Consider the following 24032-nt stretch of genomic DNA (forward strand, 5'->3'; position numbering starts at 1 on the left):
CAAGTTTCTTTTTCTTATCTATTGAGCTAGGCCACGCTCCCACGCAGTTCAACCCGTTTCTGAGAATTTATCACCTTATTATGGGCACGTGAAAAAAGCAAATAAAAAAAAAACTCTCCTAGAACAGCGGTGAAAGAACAATCGATTTTATTGATAAATCAAATTTCACCTACTGCTGCAGGTCCACTTGGGCGGGATTCTTCAGCATGCTCGAAACGATGACCGCGTTCCGTTGGATCCAGCTTTGATTCGCGCGTAGCTTAGCTTGTACCGCGAGCAGTTGAGTGGGTGCTTCCCGTTGGACGATGGCGATTAGCTTGGTTGCTGCCGCAGGCTCGACCACGTAATCGGCTAGAGTCTGCAACAGTTTGGGCAAGTTGCGATTCGATAGTTTTCTGTGAAAAGAATGGATTATAATTCTGAAATATTGATAAAATTAGGAAACTCACATATTAGATAAATATTCAGGATTGCTGAGCATTTCAATGACAGTGTTCAATCCCACGTTGGAATTCTTGAACATATTTTGAATAATTTGAAGTTTCTCAATTTCTTTAAAGTCATTGGAACTAAGTGAAACTAGTAAGTCGTTGATCACAGTCTTGTCCTCGGCGCAGGTAATCGCATCAATCATAATGCTACGAGTTCTCTGATCATGCATACTTCTCAAGTTTTCTACCATAGTTGCATATTCTCCATAGTTGGTCCTTCTCAATTCATTGCAGACCAATTGTTGGTCTGATTTTGAGTTAATCGCGAAAGAAGATCTCTTTCTCATAGTTTCGATCCGCTTTGAGGCTTCCTCTCGGCATTGCTGATTTGTATTGCAAGCCCATCGCAAAGCTATCATGCGTGCATCATGAGCATCAGCGGACTCTCCCTTTACAGAATCAAAGCCATACTCAACGAGCAGCTTTTCCGCTAGTTGTGCAACGTAACTCTCAAGATATTGCAGCACTTCTTCATCATGTCGCAGCATTCGATGCAAGTACTCAAAATTGGAGGCTGCAGTCGCCCACGGGATGAATTCTGTCTCTTCTTGGAGGTAATCAATCACTTTGAAGGCAGTTCCATAGTCTAGCTTTCCAGCATGCGCCAGTTGCATCGAGTCGTCGATAAGCCTGGATCTTGATAGTCTTGAAATGAAGTCGGTGTTTTCGTACAGGTCGTAGATAAGGTTCGTCCAGGTTTGGGGATCGTAATTTATACGGTAATACCCGGTACTTTCGGGATCAAACATTATCTGTTCACCGTCGATTTCATAACTCACTCCGGATACCCCCGGGGGCATCCAGAAGATGCCATCTCCACTCGACGTGGAGTACGTGATGGGAATCCACCAGGACTGAGAGGGTGCGGTTTCTTGTGGATCGGTAAAGAATCGCTCCTGGGTGAAGAGGTACTCGTTGGTAGTGCCCACGCGGGTCACTGTCACAAGAGGAGCTCCGGGCTGGTTGGACCACGAACTGAACACCTCGTGCATCGTAAGGCTGAGCGGAAGTCTAGCGTCCTCGACGACTGCTTGCTGTAGGCTGTCGAATAGGTCCTGGTCTTCGACTACTCCGTTGTCTTTGCTGTGTTGAAAAAGAAAGCTTAGTAATTGTTCGAACTTGAGATTATACTGTTACTGACTTTTGCTGAATGTAATATCTAAGTCCTTTCTGGAACGTCGTTTCGGTAAAGACGTAGTTGAACATGTGCAGGACACTGGCAGCTGCAATATTGAATGTTTAATAACTACTTTTCTGATTTGTATAAAAAAGCTTACATTTGGAATAAGCGATCCCATCAAATAGTCTCTTAACTTCATTTCTATCCTCAACGTAGTGCGTCATTGCTCGGATAGTGGGATCTCCATCGTTTCGTAACGCGGTCTCACGCACTCCTCCGAATCGTTCGCGCATGTTGGTTTCCGGATGACTCTGTATCAAAACAAGATTTTTGAAAACTATTCAAACACTAACTTCCGAATACCTACGATGTCGGCCAGATAAAACTGATACAAATTGGCAAATCCCTCGTTGAGCCAAACAAAGGACCACCACTTGGGGGCCAGCAGATTTCCGAAGAACTGGTGCACGTACTCGTGAGCGATGATCGACACAATTCCCACTTTGTCACTGTCCGGTTGCGTTTCCGGATCGAACAGAATAGCCGATTCCCGATACGTCACCAGCCCCCAGTTCTCCATGGCTCCGGCCCAAAAGTGGTCATCATTGACGGCCACGTTGTCCATCTTGGACATGGCGTAGCTCTGGCCAAAGTATTCCTCCATCGTGCGCAGGAATTTCACCGAGGCATCGACCGAGTACGACAGCAGGTGAGCCGCGGTGGGACGAGCCAGCGTCGAGACGGCAATCTGGTGAGGTTCTTTGCTGATCTGACGCTCGGTGATGAAATCCGACACGAGGAAGGCCACTATGTATGATTGCATCCGGGGGGTGGTTTGGAAGGTGGTCAGTTTCTTGCCGCCAGGACTATTAAAATACACGAATGTTAATGATTTTTCACTTATTGAAGGAAGTTACGCACAGAATCCGAACTCCGAGTGCTGGAGAGTTGGCTTTGGCGTTGTAATCCAGTCCGCAGGCAATCTTGATGTTGTAAGTCGTTTTAATGCTCGGTTCATCGTAGCACGGGAACGCGGTTCGGGCATCGCATGGCTCAAATTGGGTTACCCCGAGATATCTACAAAAGTGTACGGTATACTAGTACAAAATTGTAGATTTGAACTTTACTTTAAGTACCTGGTTTCTCCTTCCTCGGTTTCGTACGAAGAAACGTAGAACCCAGCTTTATCATCACGATCCAAACTGTTACTAAAGTCAATATCCAAAACGTAGTACGTCCCAGCCACCAACACGTTGCTGGTTGTTATTACCAAGAACTCCTTTTCCGCATCCAACTCAAAACCTTCAACCGGAACCGGAAGCTGGTTGCTGGACAACTCTAATCGATGAATATCGTTGCGCAAACTGTGCAGAACAATCTGGTTCGTATCTTCCAGGACCGTAATACTGATGCGCACATTACCGGAGTACTCCATCACCCCAAGGTGCACATCCGTGTCCAGATACAAATCATAGTGCGTCGGAACGGTCGTGTTGGGCAGCCTCAGTGAAGTCAACTCCCTCCGATTGCGTTCTGCCGGTGGCAACGCTAGGCAAACGTTGACGAGGAGCGCGAGTAGCGCAATAAGCTTGTACATTTCACCTGGTTCGGAATCACACTGATTGTGAGGGAAAACCCGCTCGGTTGTTCAGTTTTGTAGGTTATCGTACACAGACTTATCTTACCTTTGACTGTTATTCAATTCTTGAGAAGCTATCTAGTGCTTGGCTGGCCGGGCGGGGAATTATCAGTGGTTATTTTTGATTTGACAATAAATTTATTGTTTTAAAGATTTGTTCACTGACGAAGGTAGTTCATTGTGACATTATCAGTTGTACACGAATCGCTTGTGCAAGATTTGCAGACATCAACATTTGGTTGTTTATTTTCGTAACAATTTACATTAAAACGGTATCACATTTAAAGATATTTATGAAGTGCTTCAATCACAGCAGCAGAATTTCTCTCGATCCAGCTTCGATTTTCGCTCAGTTTGGTTCGTACGTCCGCTGAAATAACTGGAGCTTCCCGTTCGACGATGGCCATCACTTGCGCTGCAGATTCCGTATCGGTAGCGAACTCGGCAAGATTCTCCAGAATTTCGTGGAAGGCACGACGATTTACATTTCTGATGGATATTAAATTCAAGATATAATATTTGTTAATAGAGCACACATATGTAAACTTACAGATCTTCGACAATGTTAGTAGATGTGTTCAATAATTCCATAATAATATCGAAACCTTCGACAGAGTTTTGGAAAATATTCTGAATGACTTGTAACTTCTCGTTGGCTTTAAAGTCCTTCAATCTCAGCGAGTTCAACACGTAATTGATTGAAGATTTATCTTCAACACAGCTCAAAGCATCGATCAGATAGCCACGAGAGCGATCATCTCGTGTCATTCTCAAACTATCAACCATCGTGACAATGTCTAGTTGATTGATATAACGAAGTTGATGGCACATGAGCAGCTGTTCCGATTTGGAGTTTATTTCAAGCGTAGATCTTTTTCTCATTCTGTTGATTTTTTCGTTTGTCTTAGCCCTGCAACGCTCATCTTTTTTGCACGCCCATTTAAGACCAAATAGACGAGCTTCTTCAGCATTGGCGGATTCACCCTTAACAGGCTCTAATCCGTATGTGGATAGTAGCTTCTTAGCCAGATCTGCGACATAGTTTTCAAGACTTTCTGAAGCTTTTTTGTCACTACGCAGCATTCTATGCAAGTAGTCCAAATTGTAAGCTGCCGTCTCCCATGGGACATACTCAACCTCTTCACGAAGATAATCCATCACCTTGAAGGCAGTGTCGTAGTCCAACTTCCCAGCGTGAGCCAGTTGCATTGAGTCATCGATAAGTTGCGATCGCGACAGTTTGTGAATAGTGTTTGGATTTTCGTGCAAATCACGAATGATGCTTGCCCACATTTCCGGATCGTAATTTACTCGGTAGTAACCGGTAGCCTGCGGATTGATGAGCACCTGATCGCCATCGATTCTATAGCTCACTTCGGACACGCCCGGAGGCATCCAGAAGGCAACTCGTGTTTCGTATTCGGCGTTGCTCGACGAGGTGAACGAAATGGGAATCCACCATGATTGGGTTGACGGATTGTCCTGTGGGGTGTTGAAGAATCGCTCCTGGGAGAAGAGGTACTCGTTGGTAGTTCCGACTCGGGTTACCGTCACGGCTGGAGCTCCAGCTTGGTTGGACCACGAGCTGAACACTTCGTTCATGGTGAGGCTGAGTGGAAGACGCACGTCTTCGGCTGCCGCCTGCTGCAAGCTGTTGAAAAGATCCTGTTCCTCCACAACGCCGTTGTCCTTGCTGTGAAGAAATGGTTTAGAAATTGTTTTTTGATATCAACGCAGAGTGACTTACTTCTGCTGGACGTAGTATCGTATTCCCTTCTGGAAGGTCTTCTCGGTCAAGGCATAGTTGAACATACGCAGAACGCTAGCAGCTAATGGATCAAAATTTGTAATATTAATCAATGTACCTTTGAAACTGACATTTAACCTACATTTGGCATAGGCGATATTATCAAATAATCTGCTGATTTCTGCCGTTGTTTCGACGTAGTGTGTCATTGGGCGAACAGTTGCACTGGCATCAGTGTTCAAGGCTGTCGTTCGAACACCTGCAAACCGTTCGCGCATGTTGAGCTCTGGATGACTCTGGAAAAATAATGTTCAAGTTATTGGTGACTTGAATGACCTTCTACTGATAAACCTACAAACTCAGATACATAATACTGGTAAAAGCGTGCAAATCCTTCGTTCAACCAAAGGTATGACCACCACTTTGGAGCCAACAAGTTTCCAAAGAACTGATGCGTGTACTCGTGACCGACGATACCAACCACACTCAGTTGGGTTGCTTCGCCGTGAATCTCTGGATCGAACAAAATGGTGGACTCCCGGTAAGTCACCAAACCCCAGTTCTCCATAGCTCCTGCCGCGAAATCATTATTCGCAACTGCAACATTATCAATCTTCGTCATGGCATAGCTTTGATCAAAGTATTTCTCCATTTCGCGTAGAAATTTTACCGAGGCATCGACGGAGTACGTCAACGCATGGCGTGCAGTTGGACGAGCCAGGGTCGAAACTGCAACTTGGTGTGGCTCTTTGCTAACCTCACGTTCATTTGCGAAATCCGAAACCAAGAATGCCACCAAGTATGTTTGCATCCGAGGAGATCTCTGGAATGTGGTCAGTTTCTTTCCGTTCGATCTGTTGAAAGGAGAAAAGTTCATACGGAATTGTCTCTGGCTTATTAGTTAGATAACTTACAGAATTTGAATTCCAGCAGCTGGAGCATTAGACTTTGCTGTGTACTCCAAGCCACATGCAATCCTCACGTCATAAGTAGTTTTTAGGCCCGGTTCGTCGTAGCACGGGAAAGATGATCTCGCATCACACGATTCGAATTGTGTTACTCCAAGAAATCTAACAAAATAGAAATTTGTTAGATCGTCTTGTCTTTTCAAGCAAATACTATAAACTACTTCGTTTCACCAGCATCATTCACGTATGACGATAGATAGAATCCAGCCTGGTCGTTGCGTTCCAGACTGTTGGTAAAATCAATGTCCAGGACATAACTTTCACCAGCGTGAAGCCATACGTTCGTGTTGACTATTAAAAACTCTTTATCCACGTCAAACTCGAATCCCTGGACAGGAACTGGCAACTGATTGGTGAACAGTTGGATCCTTTGAATCTCATTGCGCACACTGTGCAACACAATCTGTTTGATATCTTCTAACACTCTTATGCTGATCTTCACATTTCCGGTATATTCAAACACTCCCAGGTGAACGTCAGTGTCCAGGTATAAATTGTAGTGCGTTGGAACCGTAGTGTTCGGCAATCTGTACGTGGAAAATTCACGCTGGGTCCGCACTACCGGTGATGAGACACAAATATTCACAGAAAGCGCCAGCAGCGCAAAGATTTTCCACATTTTGAGCTCTCACAAGGTTAAGATTTGTTCGAAGTGTGAGCGTCAAGAGAATAAGTACAGCCATTTATAGGATTTGGTTTATTGCCCCTGAAAAATATCTTATCTCGCTTCAGAAGCTGTTTGAGGTTCGAAATAGTTATCTTTTCTGCACTAATCACTGTCTCAATTGCCTGAAAGGTCGTAAAGTAGATCGATGAGGTGGGAAGATAGACAATGACTTGTATTGACGAAGACTTGTTTAAGTATAAGTTGATTTGAAATTTCAGATTATAATACCTTCTCTATTGTATGTATGTATGTATGTATGATCCCCATACCCGCAGGCAACTTGGTCCCGAAACACATGTGAGCGCTAGGTGAACAATTCGATCATCTTTTACTCCGTAATCTGTACACCCACGTACATAAGTTTTTTGCACGAATTTCAATGCTACAAATACCGGCGCATAGAACAAAATGGTTTCCCTCATCCCTCCCCAAGCACCGGAAATTTGTAGCGGGTGTAGGGACACTTTGCATAGACGCCCTTGTCCCCATCACGTCACTGAGGGTATGGAGCGACGAGAAATTAATAAGCATGCCCCCTCAGTCGAACCTTCATTAGAGAAGCAGGCAATCCACAACTCACAGCGAACGACTAAGGGAACACCCTATCACGTATATAATAAGGTTGGCGTAGGTTGACTTTGGTGAAATGTATGAATGTTAGAGTAGATGAAAGAATATGTTGTTATTCATATAGGGAAGGTCTCACCAAATTCCAAATTCTCGTCTCAAACTTGATGGAACTTGCGATCAGATAGCTGAATTCTTGCACGACACGAACGACAGCAACCAGCTTGACCTTTGAAGTTTCCGGACGATGGCTATCACTCAGCACACGCAATTAGGAAGACATCCAGCAGTACTTGAATGTCGCTGGTTCAGTAAGGTCATTTCTGGTACACGGGGCTGGAACAACAGGAACGTTTCCTCGATGGCCACTTCGTAATTGCCACTGCTCCCACAGTTAACACTTCGCCGAAAAGGACAGCAAAGTCTCCAAATGATACAAATTTTACTCTTTTTAAACGAAATCTAGGGACCAAAAAGTGACAGAGGAAAAAAAAAACGCGTCCAGTCGCGCGCACAGTTTACTTCGATCCCCTTCTTCAGAATATAATACCTTCTCTATTATACTAAAACTAAATATTATCTTTATTATTCATTGATATGTACTGCACCATGTCAAAAAAAAAAAAACAGTTATCTGCTAGCGAAATGATGTCTCAATTATCTGCAAAGTCTTTCAACAGATCTACGAGCTGTAAAAATACACAATCGTTATTAGAACATGACTTTGCTGTTTGCTGTTAGCTTGAGTTATTACCGGTTTAAAATTGTCAAAATATCCGTTTCTGGCTGAATAATCTGCGATAATATCATTAAACTCTTGTCTCGGCGATAGTCTGAAATAGTTATATTTCATTAAAAGCTGCTACTGTTTCTTGTGTCTCCATCATACTTACACTCTAACAATATCCATCAAGTGAGTTTGCATCCACGCCCTGAACGCGTCTAAACCTTTGTTGGTTCTCGAGTATACGGATTGGAGAATCAATAGCCACTCATTCGGTAGAAGTCGAACCTCCTGTCCAGTTCCCAGCGTAACTGTCATGTAAGCAGATAAAAATTCATAATTTTCGTTGCATCCAAGGGCAGAGATGTACATGGCACGCTCAGCTGGATCGCTAGACTGTTGGTATATTTGGAAAAGTGCTTGGAACTGTTCTTGAGTCGCTTCCATCATGCCTCCACAATAGACACTGTGCTTGATGTAGGGTGGTAGAGTTTGAACTCCGTCCATATTCGCTTGCATTAGCTGGTTTGCCCCGAACCGGCATATTATCGATCCCATGCGACAGCTCCACTCAATGACCATTGCCCGCAGACGTTGATGCTCGTGAGGTTCGTTCACTAGCTCATTGAAACCCATCTCGACAAACAATTTGTGTGTTATCTTCTCGACGAAGAACTAAATTTTGAAAGAGAAAATGATTGTTGATTTTTTTTTAAAATTTAGTAAAGTACCTGGAAAGCTCTGTAAGCCGTAGGTTCTACAACCAATCCATCGTTGATGTACTGCAAATTATCCGATGCGAATGCTGCATACCATGGTACGTAGTCAACTTCATTGGCCAAATACTTGTAGACTTCAAAGGCCGTTTCTGGCCAAATGCGTCTAGCTTTTGCAAGTTTCAGGGCATCATCCAGCAGCTGTGCCCTGGAAACGGCAGGAATTGCTTCATGGTCCGCATTCAACTGTTGAATAATTCTTCGCCATAGTTCATTGTCATAATTGACCCTGTAGTAGCCGGTTTGATGCGGATTCACCAACAAGTACGCATCCTCCGGAACGTCTATCCGAACCGACACCTGGGATGCACCTTGAGGCATCCAGAACTTTGTTTCCGTTTCATCCCTCGCGGTTTGAGTGCTCAGTCGGTAGCTGATCGGAATCCACCAGGTTCGGTGGCTTGAAAGCTCTCGCTCGGAAAAGTGATCCTGACGAAATACTACCTCGTTGCTGTCTGGAACCAACTCTACAGTGACCAGAGGATACCCGTCTTCGTAGATCCAGTTGCTCATGATAGCTCCAACCGAGGTACTGAGCGGAAGCATTGCGTCCTCCTTGGCCGCTGATTCCAGACTATCGAAAAGATCGTTCGGATCTACGGCACTATCCTTGCTGAAATAAAGAAACTTGTTTTGAGGAAACAAGATATTTGCAAACGAATCTTATGGTATTACTTTGAAGCCAGATATCTGCGAATGCCCTTTTGAAAAGTGCGTTCCCCCAAAGCGTGATTCATCATCCGGAGCACACTGCCTCCTTTTATGTACGTGATTACATCAAAAAGTGAATCTAAATCGGTTTCCGTGTAAAATGAAAGAGGTCTGCTTGTATTTTTACTGTCAACACTGAGGGCCAACTGCAAAGCTTCCACGGCAAACAGCTCTTTGAATCGAATGCTAGGCTCGACCTCAGCACCAACGTAGTATTCATAAAAGGTCGCAAAGCCTTCATTCAGGAACAGATCTGTCCACCATTTCGGTGTGACGAGGTTGCCGAAAAATTGGTGCACAAATTCGTGCACAATCGTTATGATGACTTCCTCTTTCTGGTAGTTGGAAGCTGTCTCCTCGTTGACCAGCAGGTATCGATCGTCGTACGTCACCAGACCCCAATTTTCCATGGCTCCTCCCGGTTTCTGCATCAGTGCAATTTGGTCCAACTTTGGCAGGGTGTAATTCTGATCAAAGTGTTTTTCCAGAGCGCGGATGGCTTCAGCACCCTTTCGCAGACCAAGATCAAGCTGATTTCTAACTGCTGATCGAGCCAGGACTTCCATGGTGAGTGTGGTTGGCTCTTTCAAAACCATTCGTTGGCTGATGAAATCAGTTACAGTGAAGGCCACCAGATATGTGGGCATTCTAGGAGTTCGCTTAAATTGGGTGAGTTTTTTCTCGTTTTGCCTGTGTAGAAACAATTTTGGTTACTTGAAAAGTCCTGATCTGATCTGACTACAAGTTACTTACTGAATTGTTACTCCAGCGGCTGGCATATTGGAAGTGACCTTATAGTTTAATCCACAAGTTATGCGGATGTCAAACGTGGCTCGTATAGCTGGTTCGTCAAAGCACGGAAAAGCTTTCCTTGCCGAGCTCGGTTCAAACTGAGTCGCGGCAATATTTGTGGTGGAACCATCTTCGGCTTGGTAAGCCAACCGGTGAAATCCAGTGTTATCAGTGCGCAATGCACCGGCAAAGGAAATCGCTAGGCGGTAATTGCTGCCAGATAGGAGAGTGCTAAGCGTGTTTACAACAAGAAATTCCCTCTCGACATCCAGCTCAAAGTTCACCAGCGGTATTTTAAGTTGATTTGAATCGTATAATTCCACTTGCGGAATTGAATTTCCCACACTGTGCAACACTATTAGTTTGGTATTTTCCAAAATCTTTATCGAAATTTGTACATTTCCACTGTATTCAGAATCGCCACGATGAATGTTTGTATCTAGGAACAAATTGTAATGCGTTGGCACTGAACTATTTGGCAATCGCAAAGAATCGAAATTTCTTCCGCTAACTTCACTTCTTGTCACGAGGTTTGATTTGGGCAAGTTATGCCGATCGATTTTAAAACGCTGGGCACTGACAGCGAATATGGCAATGCTTGCCAATATGATTATTGTTCTTTGCACCATACTTGACCGTTTCAACACAATTTAGGAATAAATCAAAATCCACCAAACAAGACGTTTATATGGCTCTGGATAAAACTGTGATTTGTTGCCGATTAGCTTTATCTTATCGCTAAAAACGTACCAATTTGAGGATAGTCATCGATTCAAAGTTCAAAAAATAAAAATCAAACGATTACGTAGCTCAGTTTTCGACTTTACAATTTACTGATTGATCACTTGGGGATAGAACAATATCTTAATTGATTAGGGTTACGATTACGGCACTGATAAGCAGCGTAAGAGAAACCGCAATGGTCGCTGCACCGTCCGGATCTTCGGTGGTCGTGGTGGGAGCAAGGGTTGTGGTGGAACCACCCGATGGCGTTGTGGTCGTTTCTCCTGGGGCGGGTGCCGCAGTTGTGGTCGTGACTGGTGAGGGTAGGGTAGTAGTTTCGGTTCCCTGGGTCGTCGTTTCCGGCTCTACGGTATTGACATAGTCCGCGATGAAGGTCTTCGTAAGCAAGCCTTCGTGGCTCTGCTGCCAGTCGAGGTTGGCCTGAACGGTGGCACGGGCAGCACTGGCAGTAGCCGGAGTAATGTGCGATCCCAAGCTGGTGAGCAGGTTGTCGAGCTGTTGAAACAAAGAGTTTAATTAGTAATGATTCCCATTGATATCCGATGAGCACACAAACCTTTTCCAGCTCTTCTGCATTGTTGGTGCGAGAGGCAATGTTGGCGATGGCACTGTTGAGCGTGTTGATGCCCAGACGAAGAGCGAAATCATTAACATTGTTGGTGTTTGAAAGGAACTCGATCAACGCATCAACGCCGACGCGACTTCCAGAGTAAACAGACTGGATGATCCGGGTGCGCTCGCTGGACTTGTAGTTGATCTCGGAACCACTTCCGAGCGCCGTGTGCAGGAAATCAACCAGGAACTTCTGGTTTCGCGAGCATCCCAACGCATCGATGATCTGCATACGGAAGGCCCAGTTTTGCGTTTTGTAGATGCGGTTGTAGAGATACACGAAAACGTTTTCGTCCGCGTCACGCAGACCGTGGCAGTACACAACACTGGACACGTCTGGATGAACCATGACACCGTTGAGGGCTTCGTTTTCGAGAGCTTCTTTGGTGAGCCTCAAACATTCCAAATCTCCAACGATGCAAGCCCAGTTGGTGATTGTTTGCTTCAGGTATTTGTGCAGCATGGACTCGGTTTCTGACACGGTAGCCACGGAAAGCGTAGAATAAACGTATTTGATTAAACGGTGTACCATAACCAGGAAGTCATGATATTCGTTTGTTCCTCGCAATTTTCCGTTGAAGTAAGACAACGCATTGCTTGCGGCCGTCCACGGAGCGTATTCCCTCTCATCCTTCAGATAAGTCAGCAGCTTCATGAAAATTTCAAAGTCTAGCCTTTCAGAGCGGGCCAGCCAGAAAGCGTCGTCGATGAGCTGAGCGCGGTTCAGTCGGTTTACGCTTGCCCAGTTCGTGATCAAAGAGTTGGTGATGAGTTCCCAATTGCGTTCGTCATAATTGACACGATAGAAACCGACCTGCTGGATGTTGAAAATGATCCACAGATGGTCCGGAACATCGGTGCTGATTCTGGCGGCCTTAGTCGTCAACCAGCTGTAGGTGTTCGTGTCATGGAAATCTGCTACAGACTGGTTCACGTAGTTGTACGGAAGCATCCACACGTTGGTGTTTGGTACCTTCCGATCGGAGATGAAACGTTCCTGAGAGATAATCACGTCTCCGGTGTCGTAAGAACGACGAACATTCAGCACTGGATATCCCTTCTCCGTCGTCCAGCTGTCCATAACTTGCTTGATGGTCATTCCATCAGGGAGGATATTTTTGCCTGGTCATAAAATCAAACCTTCAATCAATTTGCATACAATGAGATGTACAACGACTTACCTTCAATAGCAGCCTGCAGTCCTTCGTGCAAATGTTCAACGTTGGCTCCTTTGTATTGGCGGGCCTGCAGATAAAGTCTCAGACCAGTTGCCCAGTTTTCGTCGCCAACAATGTTACGCATCATGTTCAACACGCTACCGGCTGTAAACAATCAAACCATGTAGTAAAGATTGTAATTAAGGATTTAAGCTATGCATACATTTAGGATAAGCGACACGATCAAACAAACGAGAGATGCTCTGTGGGGAATCGGCGTTCCAGGTCATTGGGCGGGTGCTTTCCAAACCATCCGGGACCATGGCGGCTTGGATGACCTGCAGGTTGAACAGTTCCCAATACTCCATGTTGGGGTAGGCCTCATGCGTTGCAAGGTACTCGTACAGCGTAGCAAATCCTTCGTTCAGCCAGATGTATTCCCACCATTCGGGGCTGACAAGATTGCCGAACCATTGATGGGCGTACTCGTGCGCAATGATTGTGGCAATATTGGTTTTAGTGCGATAAGTGCTCAGGGCAGGATTAAACAATAGATACTGTTCCCTGTGAAGATAAGTCGGCCAATACGTTTATGATCTATTGTATTCCTTGACACAGATAAAGCGTCGTAAAATCATTATTGCCCCGTAATTACCTGTACGTAACCAATCCCCAGTTTTCCATGGCTCCGGCTGCAAAGTCTGGAATCGCAAACTGCTTCATTTCCGGCATCTGCTCGCTGTACTTCATCTTAAGATGGGCGTCGAGGGCAGCAAGAATCTTTTCGCCAGCTTCTTGTGCAAACGTTGCTTCGTCGAGAGCATTCGAACGGACGTAGACTCTTTGCGTATCGGTTCCAATGCTTTCAAAGTCGGACACTACGAAGGCCAGCAGATACGTTGACATCAGTGGAGTTATTCCGAACGTGGTAATTTTGTAACCATTTCCAATATCCTCTTCCTTTGCAACAGCCATATTCGATCGGGCCGAATAAGATCCATGGTGCAATATCTTAATAGTAAATCGTGCTTTAAGATTAGGTTCATCGAAACACGGGAAAGCTTCACGGGCACTGGTAGATTCGAACTGCGTGGTAGCCAGGTATTTCGTCACACCGTTGTCATCAACGTAGGAGGAAATGTAGAAACCATCCTCGTCGTTGGCCAATTTTCCGTTGAATCTAATAACCAGCTTGTAGTTTTCACCTGCCGTCAGTAGTGTTCCACTGGTGAAGGTCACTTTGTTGTATAGGGCGTTGTATGCCATTTCCGGAGCGGCCAGTTCAACATCGGTCGCACCAACCGAGTACAAAACATACGATTGAATCGCCAAGTCACGCTGGTGGATCACAATTTCGTTGGTCGCCTCCAGCACGGTGAAATAGATATCTACGGTTCCTTCGAATGCTCGATCTCCAGTGTGGACCTCAGTTCGCAGAAGCACATCGTACCGGGTTGGAGTAATAGTTGTTGGCAGTCGATATGCTTCATCGATTTCTTGGAACGGAACAACCGTGTCGTCTCCGAATGCTTCAATTTCCGGCGCAATCAGCAACGGCGGATCCACGTCAGCACTTTTGGACAAGGGACGGTCAGCCGCCAGTGCGGCGCCGGCCACAGCCAATACACACAGTAAAATCGATTTTGGGGCGATCATCCTGATCATCCCTGATTCGCGCGAGAACTGGTTCAGCAAAGGTGTTTTGTGGCTTATTTAATACGGCTTGAGAGGGACGATAAGAAGACGGGGCTCTAAATCATAGATAAGATTTGATACTATAATCAATATTATAGCCCACCGTCTTTTAGAGCTTTGGATTATTGTATGTCTCTAGTCAGTTCTTTCCGATTGCACCAACGAGAAAGTACTCAAAAATATCGATACCTTGGTCTAAAATTAAATTTATTTTTCTAACTTTTTTACATACTAGCGGAAGAAAGAGACAAGCAATGAAGCAACAAGTGTTACAACAAAAATACTGAGTTTGTTTGCGCCAGATTTCATATTCGTCTCGAGCCAATTTTCGATGACGTCATAATTTTTGGTAGTCCACAAGATATTCTCCTGTATGAGCTCTTTGGCGGTTGAAACTTCACCACTGTTGAGATAATTTCCCGCGGCCAGCTTTGTAATCAGTACTTCAAACTGGAATAAAAAAAAAACACACGTTAGCTAACAATGTAAGATTGTACGGAGATCCACGTTCTTACCTCATCAGCTTGTTCTTTGTTGACGATACGGCGTGCCATGCCGGTGACGGCCGAACCGATGGCGCGACCACCGAAGCTTCCACCGTTGTACATCTTATCGATTGCGGCTGCATTTTTGTCGAGGAACCGCATGGCCGTCTCCAGACCGACCTTTCCGCCAGAATATACGGAACTAAACACACGAGACCTCTCCTGGCCACGGTAGTTGGTTTCGCCGGAGGCATCGAGGGAAGTCTCCAGGAAGAGGTTCAGCAGTTCAGCGTCCTGCGAGCAACCGAGGGCATTTGTTATCAGCGTACGTTCGGCCGGATCCTGCGATCGCTGCATACGATCCCAAATGAATAGGAATGAGTTGCGTTCGGCGTTGCGCAACCCGTTGCAGTATACCACACTCTTAAGATTCGGATTGATGTCATCCGTTTTGTTGGAGATAACTTCCGCCAATTGAGAGCTGGTTTGAGTGAGGCATTCTTCCGCATCAACTGCGCAGGCCCAGTTGATTACCACGTTACGTGTGAGCTTTTCAAAGTGCGATTCAGAAGGTTTGTCGGTCACAGTAAAATGGTGGAACGCGGGTTCAACCAACACCCAAACGAACTTTTTGAACAAGTCATACTTGGATGATCCCGCTAGCATTCGGTTAAGGAATGCCAACCCATTGTTGGTTGAAGCCCATGGGATGTATTCCCTTTCTTTGGTGAGATATTGAATCAATCGAAAGGCTACGTCGTACTTGATGTGACTGGAACGCGCGAGGTTAAGCGAGTCATCAATCAATTGGGCGCGATTAAGATGATGGATGGTGCTGTATTCTCCATTGTTAAGCTCCTGAATGAGGAGTTCCCAAAGACTGTCGTCGTAACTGACTCGGTAATATCCTGTCTGTTGTATATTCAGGATTACCCAGTCGTTATTGTCCCAGTTGAGGGAAGGTGTCGGGCGAATCTCTGCCGTTTCTTTGGTGAGCCAATCCAACGCGCGGGTCGAGGTAAAACTTGGAGCTTGGTAAGTAGCCAAGTTGTATGGAATGTACCATGTGGCTTTCGTATCTTCATCAGAAGCCTTTAAAAGATAGCGTTCCTGGTGTAGCTTTACAACTCCTGCTTCATTCCGACTGACATGTACAACCGGATATCCCTCTTGATCAGCCCATGAGTTGATGATATCGATCACCTTTACATCCCCCGGCAACGCATCGTCAACCTCGTCGACCGCTTTCTGTAGACCTGCGGCTAGATCTGCTGGAATTGCCGCTTGGAATTGTTTTGCCTCAAGGTAGTACTTTAGTCCATTTCTGAATGTTCGATCACCGACCGCATGTTGCAGTTGGCGCAATACAGATCCGGCTATTGGATGAAAGATAACGTATGACACACTTTACAGTGATTGGTAAACAATGTTTGGTACTTACACTTTTGGTACGCGATATCATCAAACAGTTGCGAGATTTCAGCGGGCGTTTCGACATAACTGTTCATGGGACGTGTCGACTCCAGGGCATCCGACTGGAACGCAGTTTGAACCGCTTCAATGTTGAACATTTCTTGGATCCGCAACTCCGGGTAAGCTTTGTCCGATGCCAAGTACTCCATCAGAGTAGCGAATCCTTCGTTTAGCCACAGGTAGCTCCACCATGCGGGTGATACTAGATTTCCAAAAAACTGATGACCGTACTCGTGTGCGATGATGGAAGCGGTTCGTTTCAGCTGGCTTTTCGGTGAATTGGTCGCATTATAGAGCAAAATTTCCTCACGATAAGTCACCAGACCCCAGTTTTCCATCGCTCCTGCTGCGAAATCGGGAATTCCAATCTGGTCGAGTTTCGGGAAGCTATAATTGACCTGCAGATAGTCCTCTAATGCGCCGATAACCTTTACACCTGCCTCCAGGGCAAACTGAAGATCACCATTGGCGATGGCACTTGGAGCGGCAAACACGGATTGGTTGTTTTCCTGGTCCGAGATTGAATCAAAATCGGAAACGACAAATGCCAGCAGATATGTCTGCATGGATAGTGTGTCCTCGAATTCAGTAATTTTATAATTTGGCAAAGTACTGAAAGAATAACTCATATAGAAAAACTTTTTTTTTGCATTTCAGCGAACGACATACCTATCTACTTGAGATTTGATGGGCATATTTGAGATGGCGTGATAGGTGCTTCCGTGGGTAATTTTCAATCCAATCGGAGCACGAATTCCGGGTTCATCGAAGCACGGGAATGCATGTCGCGCATCTGTTGACTCGAACTGTGTCGTGGCGATCCATCTGGTCCGTCCGGACGCATCCGTGTATGATGATCGATAAAATCCACCATTGTCGGTACGCAGCACGCCGTTATATTGAATTTCCAACGTATAAACACCAACTTTCAGAGCACTTGTTGGTTCAATAACCAGAAATTCATAAGTGGAATCGGTGGAAAAGCTAGAGTCATCATCTATCAGCACGAGACTTCCGCTTTCGCTGAGTTTCACATGAGTCACCGTGATTTCGCGATAGTGAAGAGTTATATTTCTCACGTTGTCCTCTTCAACACGCAACGAAATGATAACTTTTCCCTCAAAATCAAACTGTTCCGCACTGCCGTGGTCGTGGACGTGGGTTGTGAGTTCGATGTTGTACTTCAGAGGAACTGTGGTGTTCGGCAGTCGATATCCGGTCTCCGGCTCCGTCTCTTGTTTGGTGGTCACGGTCGGAGCACGACGATCCAATAGGGGAACTCCGGACCAGACGGTCGAAGCGAGTCCTGCTACCAGGAGCAGGTACTTCCACATCTTGTTAGGTTGAATATCACGGCCCTACTAACTCTTTTCACTATCAAAGTGCCGAAGTTATGCTGATCATTTAAACAGGGAATCTTCAGAATACCAAGTTAATTATATTATCTTATCTTATCAGACAAATAGTGCTCTCTTAAACAGCAGCGGGCAATTGATGCTGTATTGGACTTGTTGCGGTTTTAACCATTCAAGAGATTGTTTTATTGCACTCAATGCACTGTTGATAGCAGTGCTGTGTTAATTGGCGAAATTACTGGAATTTAGAAGTGGCAACTTGAGTGGAAGTTATCCCTTTTTATAAGATCTGGAGATTAGCAACAATACTTTAACATTCCAACTGAAAGTTCATACCCTTTTTAGGTTTAATTAAGTAGACGATCATGTGTTTTCACATAGAGTTATTTAGTATTAGTTAAGTACTAATTATAATACACTGCAAGTTTCTTTTTATACTGACGATCTATATAAAACAATTGAGTACACAGAAAAAAAAGTTGAATTTTGGAATGTTGAAAATTTGGTAGGTTGAATATTACCTCTTTTTTGAGTAATATTACATAAACAATGTGTAAAAATGTGAACCTGATGAATATTCATCAAAAACTGATGAGAATTCATCATTTTCTGGGGTAAAATTAATCATTTATTTTGCCACAAAATCTGTCACCATTTCCTGATGAATATTACCATCATTTTTTTTCTGTGATAGCAACAATGCCATCACACTCCAAGTCATAGAGTCTTGCGAAAGAATCAATCCAAGTACGTCGACATGCGACAGTCAATTGAATGGCCATTTGTGCTTATCTTATCACTGAAAACGTGTAGTTTTAAAAATCGCAATTTTGACAGACCTGTCGAAGTTTATATTGTCACATTATCATTGCCGACTAGAATAATGAACGCTTATATCGCTGGCAGATGTCTGAAATTTATGTTCAGCATTCAAATGTGATCATGTGGGCTGTGAGATTTGTTCGTAAAATTTGTTGTTGGAAGTAACTCTTCTTTATTTCAGCAGAACTGAACTTAACATAATAACATCAATTTAAAGCTACTACAATTGTTAAAGTTAGCAACCATCCTGATATTAAAGCTGCACTTGCCCCTCCTGGCTGCTCGGTTGTAGTTCCAACGAATGCATCTGCCGTTGTGCTATCCACGAAATTTGTGGTAGTAGATTCAGCATCCGTGGACGATGTCGTGGTAGTTTGTTCCGCTGTAGTCGTTGTTGTCGTTGGCGGTGTTGTTGATGTTGTTGTTGGTGGAACTGTTGTTGTTGTTGTTGATGACGTGGTTGTTGTTGTGGGCACAGTTGTGGTGGTTGTTGGAGCGGCGGTTGTCGTGGTCGTTTCAGGTTCTTCAGTGGGAGCTGGATATAAGGCTTGCAGCCAATTCTCGATGACCTTACCCTTGGTACGCACCCATTGCAGATTTTCGCTCGATTGTTCCAGCGCTCTCAGGATATCGGTGTCACGGAGCAAACCTTCCTGCTTTAAAGTTTCTATCAGCTGCTGGAAGTGACCGTTTAGTTCGATATCGACGATGTATTTTGCCATACCAGTTATGGCACTTCCTATGGCACGTCCACCAAAGTTGCCCTTGTTGTACAGTTCATTTATCTTTCTGAAGTTTTCCATGAAAAAGTTCAACGCGATCTGCATTCCATTTCTTCCATTGGAGTAAATGGCCGAGAAGATGCGTTCCCGTTCTTGTCCAAAATAGTTGAGTCCGTTTGCCTCGTCAGCGATTGAAGTATTGAGGAACAGTTGCTTTAGCTCATTGCTTTCTGCACATCCTAGGGCGTAAATAAGATCCGATCGGAGTGATTGGTCCTTTGAGGTTTGCATCTTGGTCCAGACAGCAAGGAATACATCCTTGGACGCTTCCTTCAATCCATAACAGTAGATTGCACTGCGGAGATCGGGGTCAACTTGGGTTTGATCCTGTTCGACGGATTGTTGAACGATGTTGGCTGCTCTATACAAGCATTCTTGGGAACCCATCATACAGGCCCACTTTGCAACAATTTCTCTAGCCTGTCGCGTGAAAAGGTCGTCACTGGGTTGTGTGATCAAACCTAGGTCGGTGAAGGCGGGTGTGATTGCTCCTAATAAGTACTTCTTCAGCAAGTCTAACTGAGCAGATCCCGAGAAAAGTCGTACCAGTACTGCCAAATTTTGGTTGGCGGCTGCCCATGGTACGTAGTTACGCTCGGAGACAAGACAAGATGCGATCAACCGGAGCGGAATGTCGTATCCCAAGCGTCCCGATCGAGCGAGGTTCAGCGAGTCGTCAATCAGCTGAGCTCTGTTGATGTTGTTGATAATCGTAGAATTCCTTTGAAGCTGCATAATTATCAAGTTCCACAAGCGTTCGTCATAGTTCACGCGGTAATAGCCAGTTTGCTGTTTATTGATGATAATCCAATCGGCAGATGACCATCCCTCCGGGGGCAATACCGTCGAGTTTGTAAGCAGCCATCGTGTATCTGTGGTAGTGTCAAAGTTTGGATTTCTGCTCGTAGCAAAGTTGTACGGCACAATCCAGGTCGAGCCGGTCACATCAACAGTCTTGAGCAGATATCGTTCTTGACTTAGTGTGACTTGCAGATTGTTTCCCCTTGATACGTGCAGAACTGGATAACCGCTTTGTTCGGTCCAGGATTTGAGGACAGTGAACGCAGTGACCCCTTGGGGGAGCGCCGTCGTTGGAGAAGCATCGATTGCTTGTTGAATGGCCCATGCAAAATTTTCCGGATTCGCACCTTTGAATGCGTTATCTCGGAGGTAGTTGATCAACGCCTGCCGGAAAGTATCCGGCCCAAAAGCGTGCTGGAACATTCGCATTATGGATCCACCTGTGAAAACAACAATGTTGAAAAAAAAAGCTTTTGCCATTTTACGCATATTTTTACCTTTGTCGTAAGCAATGTTATCGAAAACGTTTGCTATTTCGGTCTGCGTGTTGACGTAGTAGGTCATTGGCCGGGACGATCCGAGCGAATCCAGGTCGAAGGCGTTTTGCAGTTTTTGAACGGTATAGGTCTCCCGTATCTTCAGCTCGGGGTACGCGATGTCAGCTGCGAAATATTCGAAAAATCTAGCGAACCCTTCCTTCATCCAAAGGTAGCTCCACCATGCTGGCGAAACCATATTGCCGAAGTACTGGTGTCCAAACTCATGCCCCACTACGGTAGCTATCTCGTGCTGCTGCTTCATCGGGCTGGACTGACTGTCGTAGAAGAATTTCTCCTCCTTGTACGTTACCTGTTGGAGGTTATTTTTTTATGAAATGATGTCGTGCCAAGTTTTTAAGGTTAGAATACAAACCAATCCGTAGTTTTCCATCGCTCCGGCGGCAAAGTCCGGCACTGCCACCTGATAGATCTTGGGCAGCGCAAACGGCGTCTGCAGATACTGCTCCAGAATGTTGAGAATTTTGGTGCCCGCTTCGAGAATGAAGTTTGCCTCGCCGTTCCGGATCGCGTTGTACCGCGCGTAGACGCTCTGGCGAGGATCCATCGCGGACGGAATGCCCTGGAAGTCACTCACGATGATTCCCAGCAGGTACGGCTGCATAACGGGCGTATCTTCGAAAACGGTTCTCTGATACCCTTCCAGCGGGCTGTTGTGTGTGGGAGAAAGCAGATAAGCCGGTGAGTGCAATTATTCGTTGTTTGTTTGCTAATTTGGTCCCATTTAGTCGCGATTGGTTTGGTATTGTGCGGTGGGAGATAAGCGAGATTAGGGTGTTATTATTGGTAGTGGATGATTTTTATTGACAGGTGAAGTTGTACGAACTGGTAAAATGATCGATTAGCTATTATTTGATTATGTTCTAACACGAAGTTGTTGAGAAAATGCAACTTACCCTTTCGTTGAGTCCTTGGGAAGATTGTTCGACAGAACCATGTATTGCTCGCCGTGAATGACAGTCAGTCCGATGGGAGCCCGTATTCCGGGTTCATCGTAACATGGAAAAGCGTGGCGAGCGTCTGTGGAGGAAAACTGTGTCGTGGCTAGCCATCGCGTCCTGCCCGTGTCATCCACGTACGATGATCGGTAGAATCCGGCGTTGTCCTTGCGTAGTTCGCCGTAGTATTCAATCTCCAAGAAGAGCGTTCCAACTTGCAGTGACGTAGGCGTAACGGTCAGGAATTCTCTGCGACCGTCCAACGTGAAGCTCGAGTCGTCATCCAGCAGGACATTTTCGGTACCGTTTGCGAATAGGGACCACAACTTGACGTGCGTTATGGTCGTCTGGCGGTAGTGCACGGTAATACTGCTGTTGCGATCATCCTCCACAATTAGCTCGATCTTGACCTTTCCGTCGAATCGAAACTGGCGTTCGCTGCCATCCTCGTGCACGTACGTGGTCAACTCAAGGTCGTAACGCAACGGATAGCTGTTGTTCGGTAACCGATAGTTGTCACCGTCTACCTGAGCCCGAACGGTGCAACAGCTCTGCACCAACAGCAGCACCAGCACCACCGAGACACTTCCAAGCAGCGCCGACTTGTCCATCCTTACCGTCCTGCGGTCTTTTGAATACTAATCAACAAATGGAACCAGTCAGTGCTGGGAACGCTGTAGAACTGCTGCAGACTTGGGCTGTTGATGCGTTATCTCATCTGTGTTGTTTCGTGTGTGTCGATATCAATTGCTGTACCACCCCTTCTTCTTCTCATTTTTTGACCACAGAACTGGTTGTATTGGCCTGGAATTGTAAATTCTTCGCGCCCAAGACAAGGTCGACACCGTTTGGAAAGTAGCACACACGACGAAGTACCTCTCTTCGAAATTTCTCGCGCGTTGTTGGGTATTCTGGGAATTTATTGAATTTTAAGCAGTTTTTACACTGGAATTTTTTTTCTAAATGATGAGTAACAGAAGCATGAATCACGAGATTGCTATTTTTTTAAGTTCCACATTAGAGTGTAACAAAAATGACTTTTTGGCGGGCATTCAGGGGTTTGTTCCGGTGGGCATACTGAGCCCAAATCCCAAATATGAGCTTGATTGGACGTAACAGGAGCTGGCGCTCCGCCCTTCAATTTTAAATGGGATTTAACCCGTAAAAAAAGATTTTTTCAAAAATGACAATTTTTGAGGCATTTTGGCCACTGAAGCGTTTACCAAAAACATCACTGGCGTGTAGGCCAGATCTTTGCGCATCTTTTGGTATATATAACATTGAAGTTTGGAGCATCCTGGAGCTCGGTACAGACCTTCAAAGTTTGGCATTTTTTCAAAAAACCGGCCCCGGCAAAAAAGATATGCGTCGCGTCTCGCGACGCCCGAGACGCCATTTGATTTTGCTGGGACCGATTTTTCGAAAAAATGCCAAACTTTGAAGGTCTGTACCGAGCTCCAGGATGCTCCAAACTTCAATGTTATATATACCAAAAGATGCGCAAGGATCTGGCCTACACGCCAGTGATGTTTTTGGCAAACGCTTCAGTGGCCAAAATGCCTCGAAAATTGACATTTTTGAAAAAATCTTTTTTTACGGGTTAAATCCCATTTAAAATTGAAGGGCGGAGCGCCAGCTCCTGTTACGTCCAATCAAGCTCATATTTGGGATTTGGGCTCAGTATGCCCACCGGAACAAACCCCTGAATGCCCGCCAAACAGTCATTTTTGTTACATCCTATTCCACATAATTAATTACTTCCTTACACAACCCGAAAAATGTGGCGCGTAGAGGTACCAAATTCTTCCCCAAACTACAACCAGATAACGAATCGAACAGCACTTTGCTGTCAAATCAATGTGTTTGTAAGATAGCTGCGAACGGATGGCGTTATACCGGTGTAAAGATGGTGCCCAAGTCATAATTGCTTGCACGGCAAGTTGTTGATTCATTTTTGGTCGGTCATTTGAGGGCGGCGGTAAACGGTTCTTTTTATGTTTCCGCAAATCACCGCGCGCGGTAAGTGTCAGCTGTCTCCCCAGGTTTGCACGTGTCAGTCAGTTTGGGCGGAGAAAGTATTGATTGTAGCTGGGTGAGCGATTCTCATCACACTTTGGGGTTGATGGTTGAAAGTCTCGTAAATCTTGATAATAAGATTAATTTACGGAAAACTTCCTGGTGCGTGTTGGGAATCCCTTTTCTCCCACCAGTCTTCTGCGGCGTTGGGGGCAGGGAAGGTTTAATTAATTACTTCGCACATAATCGGTCCTAAGTAAACAGATCCATTGTCCCTTCGGGCGCTTGTTGAGCTCCAACCAGGCACCGGTTCGAGGTAGACTATTTGAGGAAGGACTGCTAGAAATTAAATTGTTGTCTGCCGGGATGCTGCTCTACGTCACACAGCATTGT

The 24032-nt window shown here is 45.3% G+C and overlaps 5 protein-coding genes across 5 annotated transcripts in view; 1 reads left to right on the top strand and 4 right to left on the bottom strand.

Annotated features, from left to right (window-relative positions):
• LOC120417089 (uncharacterized) overlaps positions 1–24032 on the top strand; it is a 128895-nt gene that overhangs the window by 20254 nt on the left and 84609 nt on the right. The window lies entirely within an intron of this gene.
• LOC120425063 (aminopeptidase N-like) lies at positions 120–3254 on the bottom strand. Its single transcript, XM_039589436.2, has 7 exons — positions 2748–3254; positions 2533–2688; positions 1979–2477; positions 1769–1922; positions 1633–1714; positions 450–1574; positions 120–395 (listed from the first exon to the last, which is right to left on the bottom strand). The coding sequence occupies exons 1-7, from the start codon at positions 3206–3208 to the stop codon at positions 170–172; spliced, it is 2703 nt and encodes a 900-aa protein (XP_039445370.1). The 5' UTR covers positions 3209–3254; the 3' UTR covers positions 120–169.
• LOC120425052 (aminopeptidase N-like) lies at positions 3469–6636 on the bottom strand. Its single transcript, XM_039589425.2, has 7 exons — positions 6127–6636; positions 5912–6067; positions 5353–5851; positions 5140–5293; positions 4998–5079; positions 3801–4943; positions 3469–3739 (listed from the first exon to the last, which is right to left on the bottom strand). Exons 1-7 carry the CDS (start codon positions 6582–6584, stop codon positions 3532–3534), a joined length of 2700 nt encoding a protein of 899 aa, XP_039445359.1. The 5' UTR covers positions 6585–6636; the 3' UTR covers positions 3469–3531.
• Positions 7820–10921, bottom strand: LOC120425054 (aminopeptidase Ey-like). The gene is made up of 6 exons (XM_039589426.2): positions 10164–10921; positions 9375–10100; positions 8655–9312; positions 8093–8598; positions 7954–8032; positions 7820–7888 (listed from the first exon to the last, which is right to left on the bottom strand). The coding sequence occupies exons 1-6, from the start codon at positions 10829–10831 to the stop codon at positions 7853–7855; spliced, it is 2673 nt and encodes an 890-aa protein (XP_039445360.1). The 5' UTR covers positions 10832–10921; the 3' UTR covers positions 7820–7852.
• LOC120425039 (uncharacterized) lies at positions 11013–22249 on the bottom strand. Its single transcript, XM_052706047.1, has 13 exons — positions 21582–22249; positions 21041–21335; positions 20626–20977; positions 18758–20568; positions 17038–17726; positions 16337–16980; positions 14926–16271; positions 14643–14860; positions 13371–14423; positions 12939–13279; positions 12740–12880; positions 11503–12680; positions 11013–11441 (listed from the first exon to the last, which is right to left on the bottom strand). The coding sequence occupies exons 1-13, from the start codon at positions 22232–22234 to the stop codon at positions 11067–11069; spliced, it is 9096 nt and encodes a 3031-aa protein (XP_052562007.1). The 5' UTR covers positions 22235–22249; the 3' UTR covers positions 11013–11066.

The sequence above is a fragment of the Culex pipiens genome, chromosome 1, assembly GCF_016801865.2.
Source record: "Culex pipiens pallens isolate TS chromosome 1, TS_CPP_V2, whole genome shotgun sequence".
NCBI classification, from domain to species: Eukaryota; Metazoa; Arthropoda; class Insecta; order Diptera; family Culicidae; genus Culex; species Culex pipiens.

What these genes read in the sequence shown, in the direction of transcription:
- LOC120425063 (XM_039589436.2), bottom strand. Translation starts at nt 3,208, where the DNA reads ATGTACAAGCTTATTGCGCTACTCGCGCTCCTCGTCAACGTTTGCCTA. An exon ending in ACCGAGGAAGGAGAAACCAG is followed by an intron (nt 2,689 to 2,747) that starts GTACTTAAAGTA and finishes ACACTTTTGTAG; the next exon opens with ATATCTCGGGGTAACCCAAT. An exon ending in CCTGAATATTTATCTAATAT is followed by an intron (nt 396 to 449) that starts GTGAGTTTCCTA and finishes TTCTTTTCACAG; the next exon opens with AAAACTATCGAATCGCAACT.
- LOC120425052 (XM_039589425.2), bottom strand. Translation starts at nt 6,584, where the DNA reads ATGTGGAAAATCTTTGCGCTGCTGGCGCTTTCTGTGAATATTTGTGTC. An exon ending in AGTATTATGTATCTGAGTTT is followed by an intron (nt 5,294 to 5,352) that starts GTAGGTTTATCA and finishes TTATTTTTCCAG; the next exon opens with AGTCATCCAGAGCTCAACAT. An exon ending in ACTAACATTGTCGAAGATCT is followed by an intron (nt 3,740 to 3,800) that starts GTAAGTTTACAT and finishes AATATCCATCAG; the next exon opens with AAATGTAAATCGTCGTGCCT.
- LOC120425054 (XM_039589426.2), bottom strand. Translation starts at nt 10,831, where the DNA reads ATGGTGCAAAGAACAATAATCATATTGGCAAGCATTGCCATATTCGCT. An exon ending in CGCAGATATCTGGCTTCAAA is followed by an intron (nt 9,313 to 9,374) that starts GTAATACCATAA and finishes TCTTTATTTCAG; the next exon opens with CAAGGATAGTGCCGTAGATC. An exon ending in ATTTTGACAATTTTAAACCG is followed by an intron (nt 7,889 to 7,953) that starts GTAATAACTCAA and finishes GTATTTTTACAG; the next exon opens with CTCGTAGATCTGTTGAAAGA.
- LOC120425039 (XM_052706047.1), bottom strand. Translation starts at nt 22,234, where the DNA reads ATGGACAAGTCGGCGCTGCTTGGAAGTGTCTCGGTGGTGCTGGTGCTG. An exon ending in TGGGGATTGGTTACGTACAG is followed by an intron (nt 13,280 to 13,370) that starts GTAATTACGGGG and finishes TTATCTTCACAG; the next exon opens with GGAACAGTATCTATTGTTTA. An exon ending in TCGTGTCGCTTATCCTAAAT is followed by an intron (nt 12,881 to 12,938) that starts GTATGCATAGCT and finishes GATTGTTTACAG; the next exon opens with CCGGTAGCGTGTTGAACATG.